This window comes from Diadema antillarum, unplaced genomic scaffold (assembly GCF_040938485.1).
Source record: "Diadema antillarum isolate AM-2024a unplaced genomic scaffold, OU_Dant_1.0 scf00000104, whole genome shotgun sequence".
NCBI lineage: Eukaryota > Metazoa > Echinodermata > Echinoidea > Diadematoida > Diadematidae > Diadema > Diadema antillarum.
In genome coordinates, this window is record NW_027270993.1 from 729346 (window position 1) to 741437 (window position 12092).

At 37.1% G+C, this 12092-nt stretch overlaps 1 protein-coding gene across 1 annotated transcript in view; it reads right to left on the minus strand.

Annotated features, from left to right (window-relative positions):
• Window positions 1–6024: 6024 nt before the first annotated feature.
• Window positions 6025–12092, minus strand: part of LOC139719127 (uncharacterized protein C12orf56-like) — a 41351-nt gene continuing 35283 nt past the window's right edge. The window contains exons 9-11 of the mRNA XM_071630559.1: window positions 11283–11363; window positions 10199–10380; window positions 6025–6202 (exon numbers count right to left, since the gene is read on the minus strand). Coding sequence (XP_071486660.1) covers window positions 6025–6202; window positions 10199–10380; window positions 11283–11363 — 441 coding nt within the window. The remainder of the gene's footprint in view (window positions 6203–10198; window positions 10381–11282; window positions 11364–12092) is intronic.

Here is a 12092-nt window from a genome sequence, read left to right on the forward strand (position 1 = left end):
GATTATAGACATACAAAAGATGGCTGAGATTTCAAGACACTTTGGTTTATTCCAAAAATAGAAGCAAGAAACACTGAGATAGAAATAGTCATATCAAATCAAGGTGATTGACGAAAACTCATGAAAATCATACAGACATCTGATCAGCTGTGGTTTAAAGCGGAAGAAGGAAATTACTCTCACATTCATTCAAACGGATCTTTCTTTTGTTTTCCAGACATACAGAGACGAGAGAACACGGCAAACAGACAAGAGCTTGATCTATCAAGGTGATGAATGAAGACGGACACTTCCAACAGGAACCACGTGGTGAGGAAGTTTGATCTGAAAGTCACGGGGGACATTACCCGACAAGCAAACTACCGAGGCAGACATGATAATCTTGCTACATAAGTCAAGGAGTCAGGTGATACGGGAGGGCATGATATTGTGGTACGTTTCCCTCTAAAGGGCAATATCAACAGGGTGCCTCAAACACACCTGGTTTAGGTAAGTGAACCACATTTGTGAATATATACATTTAAGTGACAGGGAACACCAATTTAGGATATGCCCCTAACAATATGGGCATCAAAGATGCCTCATTTTGATGACTTTGAAATGCAAGATACTAGTAACTTCTTCCATTAGAATAATCAATCATTTTGTCCCCCAGCATACTATAGCATATCCTGCTACATTCTCAATCAAAATCCTACTACATATTTCTACATGGCTAGAGAATAAACAAAAAAGTACTGAACATTAACTTCCCTTGAAGTCAAGAAAGAAAATGTTCAAAGTCTGTGCAGGTGCTTGCTTGCCTTGCAAGATGTTCAGCGAAGCATTTTCCTCATGAATACATCATTCAGTTACCCTGAGGGACTGCACGTGCTAGAATGTTCTGAACTGTACAAGCTTTGTCAGAAATACACTGATACAATCTCTGCTCCACTTAAGTCTTGCAAATGGATTAATGTAAATTGATAAATCTATTCTCTTTTTACATATAGATTTCTGACTATACACATGTATTCAAATCATATGCTACAAAAACATCTTATCATTATGAATATCAATGCCACGAATCTACGAGTAAACCACAACCACATCAAACAGACTAAAAAATAAATATAGATCTTCTTCTCTGCATGACTATAAAACTTGTATAAGCTATGCTAGAATCTGCTTTTCTTGACATATGGTGAAGAGCAAAAAAACTGGTTACAAAGGCTTGAGACTGCTTCATCCAATGTCAATTCTAGGAATACACAACAAACATGGAGAGACTCGTGGGTGTCATCATCCCCATGACAACGGCCACATCTTGTAGCGACAAGTGAAAATGAACTTGAAATTGAAAAGTGAATCTGAAAAAAAAATGAGAGAAAAATTATGATGTGTTCCTGTATGTTACGAGTGATGAAACCACCATGGATCTCACAATGACATGTAGATAAGAAGCAAAAATGGCTGTTTTAACTTCACCATTCATAATGACAAATAAATTTGTGAAATTGGGAGCAATGACTGCAGTGGAAAAATAGCAAGCTTTAGATCTGTAATGTGAATGGTAAGATGACACCTCCTCCTCCTCCTGCGTTGGGCAATGAATACAGCTGTATCGCGCATGTGCAGAACATCACTTTTTACCCAATAGTGTCGTCTTAGCGTTTGCATCGCAGATCTGATGCTCGCTAACATTCCATCCGAACAAGACTCAATCTAAAAGGATTGACAGTCAGCAAATAACAAGGATAAATACTGAAGAAATCAATGTGGAACCAATACGAACAGACGATAGCAAGTAACAAGGATAAATATGGAAGAAATGAGGAACCAATATGAACAGATGATATGAAATGAGCAAATTGACAATACAGAACTGGCCATCACAGAATAGTACTGAAGTAGACTAAACATCACTTTGTGCCTGGAGACTACCATTGTTGCATACAACACTATCGCTACCAGGATTTCTTTCAGCTTTTACACCCAGATAGACCCACTTGACTGGAAACATTGAGTTTGCTAGTAACGTCCAGCCATTCAAATCCCTATCACTCCATGTCCCCTGGAAAAGTTAAAATGGTTGATTCATTGAATGAAAGCTGTTCAAACATACAGAATAGATATCAGACTATGAAACTATCAACTAAACTTGTTTGCATAACATTACAACCTGAGTGAAGTTGTAACATTAACAATATATAGCACAGCGACTAGTTGGTTGCATTAAAAAAAAATGAGAACAATCTCTTTTTTTTCTGGTGAAAATGTACAGAATTGCTGGTGGTAGTAAATACAGATAAAAGACAGCTAAGACGGTAAAAGTTACAAACAAAGAACCATATGTCAGTTGGTTTCGCACACAGTGACACATATACACTTATATAAACACTTGACTTCTATAAATTCTGCAAGAATTTGATGGCCGGATATTATGGAGAGAAAGACATTGTAAAGAGCACTACCATTAAATACACTTAAATGTGGTAGTACATTAGTAACACAATGAAATAGATTTTGACAATACTCATACAACTATACACAGTCACCATAAAAAGTAATCCTATATAGATATCATAGCATCAAGGTGATTTAAGCAATTTCTAGAAATAATTTCTGTTACACCTTTTTCTATAAATCATTTAGGCACATATTTTCAAGGTTGTTTGTATACCTCAAATTCATTGCATAAAATTACCATTTCATGATCACATTTTTTACAGTCAAACATCGATAAAGTCAGCTGATATCAAAGGCTGAATTTACAACACAGTGCTGCAAAAGAATACAGAACATGTTAATCAAGGTGATTCACAGTCATGTTTTTAAATACTATTAAATGTAATACAAATTAGGCAGTTTATGTCATTTCAATCAGTGAGCAATTGCTTCATTGTGACATCAACAGCTCTAAAACCACTACCAAAACACATCCAAAACCTACGCAAGGAAAAGAAACTGGTAAGTTGTTCTTCACTAAAGGCAGTCTGATTGGACAGTGCCATCATTTCAAACAGCGGCGCCATAACAAGTGTGTACAACATTCTCAAGCACAGAAGAGCTACAGGTACTACCCATGACTTTCATGCCAGCTATGGCATTTACGGTAACAGCTATGTTTTCCAAAATTCAGCCCACAGATATTTGATGCTTTAGAAGTAGACCTCACAATTACAAAATGGTTTAACATGGACTGGAGTTCTCAGAGGGCAAGGAAAGACTTTGGGTGTCTTACGTTAGTCCTGCGAAGTTACACTGCCCTGCTTCATGTTTGATTTTAGTGTAAGTAAGCATACGTAACTTTCTTCAAGTAAACAGGTTAGTAATATGCATGAGAGGCCAAACTTACACATCACTTCAACACCGTTACGATGCTCAGTCACACTATTTTTGCATACATGAAATTAGTTTCTTATAATATGTATCTAACCTGAAAAGGAATTATATCCCAGGCATGCAATTAAAAAAACGGACCAAAATTGGCTCAATTCTGGAAACATCTTTAAACAAGGAAGCAAATGTTGATCTACCAGGATGCAGAGAAACTCTTGTGGTGTAAAAGATTAATTCAGCATGATGTTATCTTCAATTGCAAACTTTAAGGGACAAAAAAGTAATTGAAGAATAACTAGTATGACTGATTCATCAAATATTACATAAATTTGAGGTCTGATATAGAACTCTATTATTTCCCTTCGATGAATGTAACTCTTGATTATTAATTACACAAACTGTAAGTTTTACCAGTATATCATATCATGATGAATGTCTAACCTTACGTCTGCTAAAAAAGTTAGTAATTCATTGTCAATTTTCACTCTGCAACTCATTAGGTTCAAGGAAATCTATTACTGTACAACATTGCTTTATGTTACCGTATATTGGAAACAACTTATCTTAAAGCATCCATGCAAATTCTCACAAATACTGTCATCATCTCACAAAAGGCTTCAAAAACTAATTAATCTTTTATCTCTCTATCTATCTATCTATCTATCTCTCTCAAGAAAAAAAAATACAAGCTTTGATGTATGTACAAAATTTACAACTGAAATGTGAGACCTCTTAGATGTTACTAATCACCAAGAATGTGACATTTAAATGCAAAAATGAAGGGAATAGAAATAGTGGTCTGCAAAAGTGTTTCCTGACAGACTGGGATCATTTCAAAACTGTGATGTCATAATGATTGTTTTGTTCCTCCCTGCTCCTCTCCATGATTGGCTGTGGGTTGAGATGAAAGATTCTACAACAGAGCATGTTACATCAAACTGTCCGATAAGTTTGAGACACTTTCAGTTAAACTCTGCATCACACACTGCCCCAATTATGTTGAATGGAAGCGTACTAACTTGTAACTCTGAGAACAAATGTCATAATTTGGGGACGGAGCCTTCTCAGCTAGTTCCACCAATGTTTGTGGGATCAACTTTCTGGTCATATCCGTTCTTTGCGAGCACTAGATTCTTTCAAAGCTAACCTGAAAACAGTCCTCTTCACATAAGCATATAGTACATAGCTGACGCAAGTTTTTAATTGCCTGTAGTATATCATATTTCTTCCTGCTTCAAAATGCACCCCAGAATGTCTTTACTAATAGATGACTTCATAAAAATGTCATGGATTATAATTATTTTCATTATCACTTCACTGAAGGAGGAGCAGATCAAATAGTCCTAGTTTTGAACAATGCTTTCCGCTTCCAAATTGCACGAGCATCTATTATTGAGAACAAAAATGCTGTCCCATGGAAGCAGAATAAAAGACTTTGTAGCTGACAGCAAGCACACAGTGATAGCAAGGTGATATTTACTTTCAAACGAAAGAAGAAACTTGGTTTGATGAAAAAAAAAGAGACTTGATTTCATGAAACATTTGTTCTATCTGATGAGGCTTCACGAAAATTTGATCCCAAATCATCTTCTGTCATCACAAAAATGATAAAATGACCTAAGTAACATCAAGATTTTTCTACCATTTTTAAAAATTTTCCAGAGGCAATGCCTTTAATTGATCAATACATAAATTGCGTCACTCCATGAAGAACAACCTACCATAGAAATGGTATGAATGTTGACTGTTAAAAAAAAAAACAGCTTCGAGACGATTGGCTCAGAATTTTAGTTAGAGTCATGCTGGAGACATAGAGGAGGTCAAATACTGTAAACCAAAAATTTTTGCATGCAAGAAATTTTTGTGAACTTCGCGAGGAGCCAAGATTCCCAAAATTGAAATGCACACTAAAGTTCTTGTCTAAACTTATGCACTGAATGCCACTAGCATTTCACAAAAATTTCATGCTGCAAATATTTCTGGTTTTACAATATTCAAACAACATAGTAACATACTTGAGAAAATCCAAGCAAAATACATTTTGCAACTTGGTTGGGAAGTATTTGAACATCAAACTCTTGGACAAATTTCAGCCATATGAGCTTATTTGCAGCTGAGCCAGCTTTACTGTCTCTGAGTTTATCGTAGTGACGTAGTGGCAGATTACATTTGTCTGTATATAACGAAGCATCTTTAGTAAACTTGTATGAAATCTTAGTGTGTACATGTGTACAAAACTTGCAAAGCATATCTGCCGGGTGTAATATATTAAAATACTCTGAAGAACAGTTCAAAAAGGTGGGGCAAAAGTAACAAATTATGGACTCTGAGCAAGTGTGCTTCATCATAAATGCTAAGTTAGACTGTAATATGAAAAGTTCAACCTAAAACTTACAATGAGAGATTGTGCCATGAGCCTCAGCAGTGTATTTACATGGAAAAGTTACCATATTCCCCATACTGTTATGCGTGACTATGCTCTACTGGCCTATGCGGCATTACTTAAACTAATTCCTCTGCTTACTGCTGCATTTAGAAGAAATAGCCTTCTAATCATGCTCTCTTAATTTTCAAAAAGCAATCTCAACTTCTGTATTTGCACAATGTGACCAGTTTACAAGGTATTGCCAGAGCCCATGAAATCCCCGCATAGGACTCGTGGCTTCAGCAGCAGAGTGGTCATCGGTCACTCTGTGGTCAGTTCTACTTTTTCTTTGGCCTCTTGGTCATCAGGGGTGAGGCTACCTTCTTCGAGGTCAGGATAGAGGCGGGTTTCTGGAGGACGTGACTGAGGACCTCGTCGATGACCTGCAGCGTCTGCCTCGTGATGGGATACGACGACGGCAGCTTCTTGATGATGTGGGGTGATTGCACGTAGTACCTGATGTAGCAGAGACAGCAAAATAAACAAACACATCTCTCATTGTGGGATGAGACTAAACATCATGACGTAATCATACCCAGTGAAGAGGTTGATTCGCAGCAAAGCAGGGAAAGAGTGATATATTTCTATCTTCAACTTCAAAATTTCATTATATTCCGTGAAGCATATTTTTGAGATTTTAAAGGCATTATTTACCATTTGCAGATGAAACAAAAACCAAGCTTTAGTGCTTCAAAATAGTTCTAAAATGTGAGTTAGGGATACAAACAGCCATTGTAACAATGTTAATCAGTATCATCGCTGTTAAGTAAATTGATGAATATACAAAATCTGAGCAAGTTATAACAAATTTGTTTCTAGAATAAACCGTCAACAGCTATAGTTTACTGAGGAAAATAGTCATATCTCCTTAAATTTTAGGCTTTATTGCAAAATTTTTATATGGTAGAATGTTTTGTGATACAACTAACCTACACTTATGTATCAAATGTGATAACTCGAACATTTTTTAAAACCACTGCTCCCAATGGTCAACAGTACCTTTAAGGTGGCTATTCTGACCATGAGAAAGTAGCATAGAATCCTAGTACCAATATTTTGTCTCCTCATTGACAATGTCTGCTGCATAACAGATTACTATTGCATATCAGAACATGAAATATCACATTATATCAAAACTTTGGAAAAATACATTGCATTTTGACAGCAGTATCATTTGTTAATTAAAATCCATCCACATCATGTTAGCCTCAAATTCAGGAAATCACTGATAAATCCCTCCCACAGTCAGTTTCTAATTTCACATAAAGTGCTCATTCATTGAATTCAAAAGAAAAAAAAATCTTATCCCATGGTTCATGAATGTTTCAGCCCCTCAGCTCCAGAATTTCAGGCATTGGAACACACTGCCACACCACAGCAATACATCCAAGTTTTAATGGCACTCAATTCACAGGTGGGACACGCAAACTTTGCATAGTTCACAACATAAACCTTATATTAATGCTGTACGAACTCCAACATATGGTGTGATAAAAAAACCTCCTCCTATCTAAGATCTCCACTGCTAGGCAAGATGCATGCTTTCAACAAATACTGCATCATCAAGTCGCCGCATGCTGATTGAAGGGACTCAAGAATTATTCTCGGACTTGTGTAAATTTTGCTCAGCAAACCCACCATCCGAGAGCAATTCATTAGCAAGGGTTACTATAAGTCTTGTTTATATAATACAGCATTGGAAAGCTGAAAGCTTATTCATATCTGTTCCGGACAGTTCCATAATTCAGTATCTTTAGGCACACTAATGTGCCCTTCCTGTTTCAATATGTCACATAATCTAGTAACCCGACTGTGAGTGCCAAAAGCTTGCGAAGTGGAAGTGCAAATAAGGCGTTGGTACAACTTAATTATCATTAAGTGTGCAAGCATGCTGCTGTACTTTTACCGTCAATATTATCATCTTCACATACGGCAAGACAAGCACTGTGCAAATTCCTGCGGCTTTCCGGCACGACACATCTGTTTGCACTGCCGACTCACTCGACTCACTCTGCCCTAAGAATTCAGCAGTTTGCACTCTACTCCCGGATTTGTTGATGGAGCATGCTTGTCAGTTATGTTGTCATGGCAACCACAAACACAAGTGTGTGTGTGTGAACGAGCTGCCAGTGAGCAGAGCACGTAGATTGCCTTGCGCACTCTGTTCACTCTTCTCTTGGCAGATGTGATTTCTTCCAATAATTTGGCAGAGATCTATGGAATTTGAAGACTCTAAAAGAAATCAAAATCCACACATGCTATGTGACTAACCCTAGGGAGTGATTCTATATGTAGAGGTCTGATTTTATTATGTAGTTTAAAAAAAAAAAACTTTGAAAAATAATTTACTTATCAAATCCATGCATTCTGCACAAGTCTCTAAACTGATTAAAATGCATCACCACATGGTGAAACTGAAGGTAGCAGTCTAGAGTGTGGAAGTTTATGTTTCTACTAATGATAGTTGGATGCCGTGAGGTGCTTCTATAATCTGAACTCATACTGCGGATGAGTTTTGTGACAAGGAGGATACCAGCTTTCCACATACTCTTATTCTCGTCATCTAAATCTTCAATTCGTATCTTTTTCTTTGCAGATACCCTGTTAATGAAATCAATGTCAAGCTATGTGAGAACGCCAACAAGTGCACTAGAGAAGAGAAATTTTGATGTCCATCATATTCAGTCTCTCACAAGTACAAAAATATATCTCTCCTCTCCCTCTCTCTCTCATATTATCAATCTCCCTCTCTTTCTCTATTTTTTTTCTCTTATTATCTGTCTCTGTCTCTCTTTTTCTACACACACACACACACATATATATATATATATATATATATATATATATATATATATACATATATTTATATATATATCATCTTTTCATCTCAGATCTCCCATCTCTGGTAGCAAAACAGGCCCTTTTTGCCTTTCATCTCTTGTAAGATTCTCCTCTTAAAAGATTGATTTACAATTCATCCCTCTCAGTTAAGCATCTGACTCAAAACCTTTGCATGAAATCGATCTCTTCAATGTTAGTTCAGTTCAGTTCGCTTGGAATCATGTAAAGGGTATTTCCACACCATGTTACAGTTGACGTTGATAAACAGGGTTAAGATCAAATGCAAAGAATGGTACAGATTTCATAAAAACTGGACATAAGGTAGGAAAGTTACAGAATATCAAATCTTAATAAACTTTCATGAAACAGCTAGATGACAGTAATTGAATAGTCAAATTTGAGGCAGTAATGATTTCATTTGGTCTGACAAGTTTCCCACCAACCTTCTCTCAATATTTCTTTGCTTATATGAAATCACTGAGGAAAACTCAAATTCTTTGCATCCATTACTTTGTGGTAACCTAGCCATGACTTTTAGAGACATAAGGGCTGAAGCTTCTAACTTAGCCAATGTATGATTTTCATATTTTTGTGCACAATTCAGTGGTAGAGGTGTGAGTTGAGACAAGATCACCTCAGCTAATTTGAATAAGTAGTTGATACAAACTTCATGGTTTCATGAAAACATGTAGAGCTCAAAGATTTCATGACTCTATCATTTATGTCTAAATCTGATTAGATATGGCAAGTCTCTTCTGATTGCACTCTATTCGTCTCTAGTTGCTTTGAATATGCTGTGATACTGCACTTTACAAACAGCACCCGCCTTATCCAAGAGTTGCTTCCAGATTATCCCTACTCCTCACAACGCTTCAGTTAGCCCTTTAACAATGTGCTTCATTCAATATTTGCTATGCACGTTGAAGCGCTTTGTTCACTGATACAGATACCTGGCTAATAATTGTCTATGAATAGAGATTACCTACATAATAAGCCTATTTCTATCGTGTTACCTTAGGTGGCTCTCTGTTGGACTGAGGTACATTGTTACATATAAGTGGGCTTGCGCTAACTTTTCAACTAGGTTAAATTTGGAGGCATTACCAAAATGGTGATGAAGGTGGGCTATAAAGTGCCTGGGAACATAATAAGGCAATATTAGGAGGAATTTTGAGGAAAATCTGGTGATATAAAGGAAATCATATAAAAATGTCATTAAAAAAAAAAATGAAAAGTATGTATTCTCTAGTTGTGATATTGACACATGATTCTCCCTGTTTTCTGAAAGGGTAAGTGAAGTGCATTTTTATCACGCCACAAACATGAAATAGGTTGAATTCTCTATATACAAAGTTTGTTGATATCATTGTCCATGCATAAAGTTACAATATGTTGAAGTCTTCTCATCCAGTGATGGCTGTGCCAAAGACTTAAAAACTCAGAACTTTTGAACAAATTGTCTGATTTTCCTCAACTTACTAATACTGCCGCACTCACTGAATTTACATTTATATTGGGGTATTATTCTCCTCTAATGAGCACGAGACACCGTGCACCTGCAGAAAGATATATCATCAATCATGAGGAGATGGAACTGTCTCTCTCTCTCACCTAAACTCCTCGTTGTAGTTGGTTCTGACGTGGGCGGAGACGGAGGAGCTGTACTCCAGGAGTGTTTGGAGGACAAAGAACTGCTGAAAGAGGAGCACGGCATCGCTAGGCGTCAGCTTCTCATGGCGGGAAGGCATCAGTAGCTTCATGGCCTGGGCGAGGACTCGCTCCACGTAGTTGAACTGGAGAAAACAGAGCAGACATGGGAGGAATGGAGACGGAGAATCTATTTTAACCATCTCACAACCACCAGGCTAAAATCCTATTGACTTTGTATGTAATCATGTTGCTGATGGGACTTAAGGAGTTAGACTGTGTCTGCAATTTCTATGTATACCATTAAGCTGTATTTCATGTTCAGCGGGATTGACTGGCAAACAGAACAAGACATCCATGTGTTCTATACACTAGTATACTAATTGAATAAGGGTAAGATGTATGCATCATTTGATGACATACTCTTTACAATATCATATCACATTTTACACACCAGTGACTTCACAACAATGTTTGGCAAACTCAGAATTACACATATTTAAAACATTAACAATTAGTCAATGCTGCACTATATGCACTACATTATCATCGTAAAAAAAAGAAAAAGAAATGGAAGGCTATGCATGTACTACACACAGTATCTCTTGGACATACAGTAGGATCAAGTATTAAGATTCACTCTGATGAAATAGAGACAATAATCTGTTCTCTACAAAGTAAATTCTAGGAATGTCATGTATTTCAATATTTCAGCTGCAAAGTTTTGGGTCATCATCCTTACAGTCACAGTTTTCAGAAAGAACTGACGACAAAGCTATTGGTGTTGTGATTTGTGTATAAGAAAAAAAGATGACTATATTGTACGGTGTATATAAATACCCATTACTTTGCTATCATAACAACCACTGTTGTTCTGGTTCAGCTACACATAGTTAAATATTGCAAAATTGTGGCACCCCTGTGTAGATGCTGCTGCTGCTCATTGTTTTTGATGAAGAAATCATTGTAGGGGATTCTTCAGCATTGCAAATCTCACAGCCCTCCAAGGCCCCCTTTGCTAGAGTCAAGGGGTACACACATGACTTACCAGAGTAGCTTGGGTGGTTTCCAGGACCCTCACCAACCAGCAAATGTTGAAGAACTTGCCCTCATCATTTCCCCAGTTAGACTGTGTACACAGATCAAGACGAACATAAATATATGACTTTTGAAGTGAAAACTCCCAGGGGCAGCTCATACTTTATTCAAACCTACTGATGATTTACTCAGGCAGGCCCGGTGACAAAATATTTCATACCCTGCGGCACATTACAGTATTCCGCTTACCTTGAGCAATTTGAATGATCTTTTGCACATTGAAAAATCAAGTATTTCTACCTGGTCATCCATACTTTTTGAATACTTGAAAGGAACACTTGTTACTAAAAGAGGAGGAACTAAAGTATATTGGAGTATACTTGTGTAGCTCTTACCTTGAAGGCATATACTATTCAATTCATGGTCTTTCCCTTAACCCATTGAGGATGAAGTCCGAGTATACTCAAGAAATGAGTGTTGTAGTAAAATCAAACTGTCCTCACTGGGTTAATGACAATTATACCATAACAGGTTATGCCTCATTTACTCTACACTGTTCCCTCAGATCTTCCATCCACCTTCTCCCTTATGTGTATCAACACATAGGGCAAAACTTTACAGCAAGAGAACTTTCTAAATCCGTACCCCCCCCCCCACCCCACCCCAATCCTTTTCAACTCTCTCGCTCTTCACCTTTATACCTAATCAAATCTGGGTCAGTCCAAGAAACACATCAAGCAGTGTCTGTTCTCCCAATCCTAGCTGTAATTTGTAATTGCCTTGACAGTTTGTATTTCTAGTAAATGTTCCCATGGCTGTG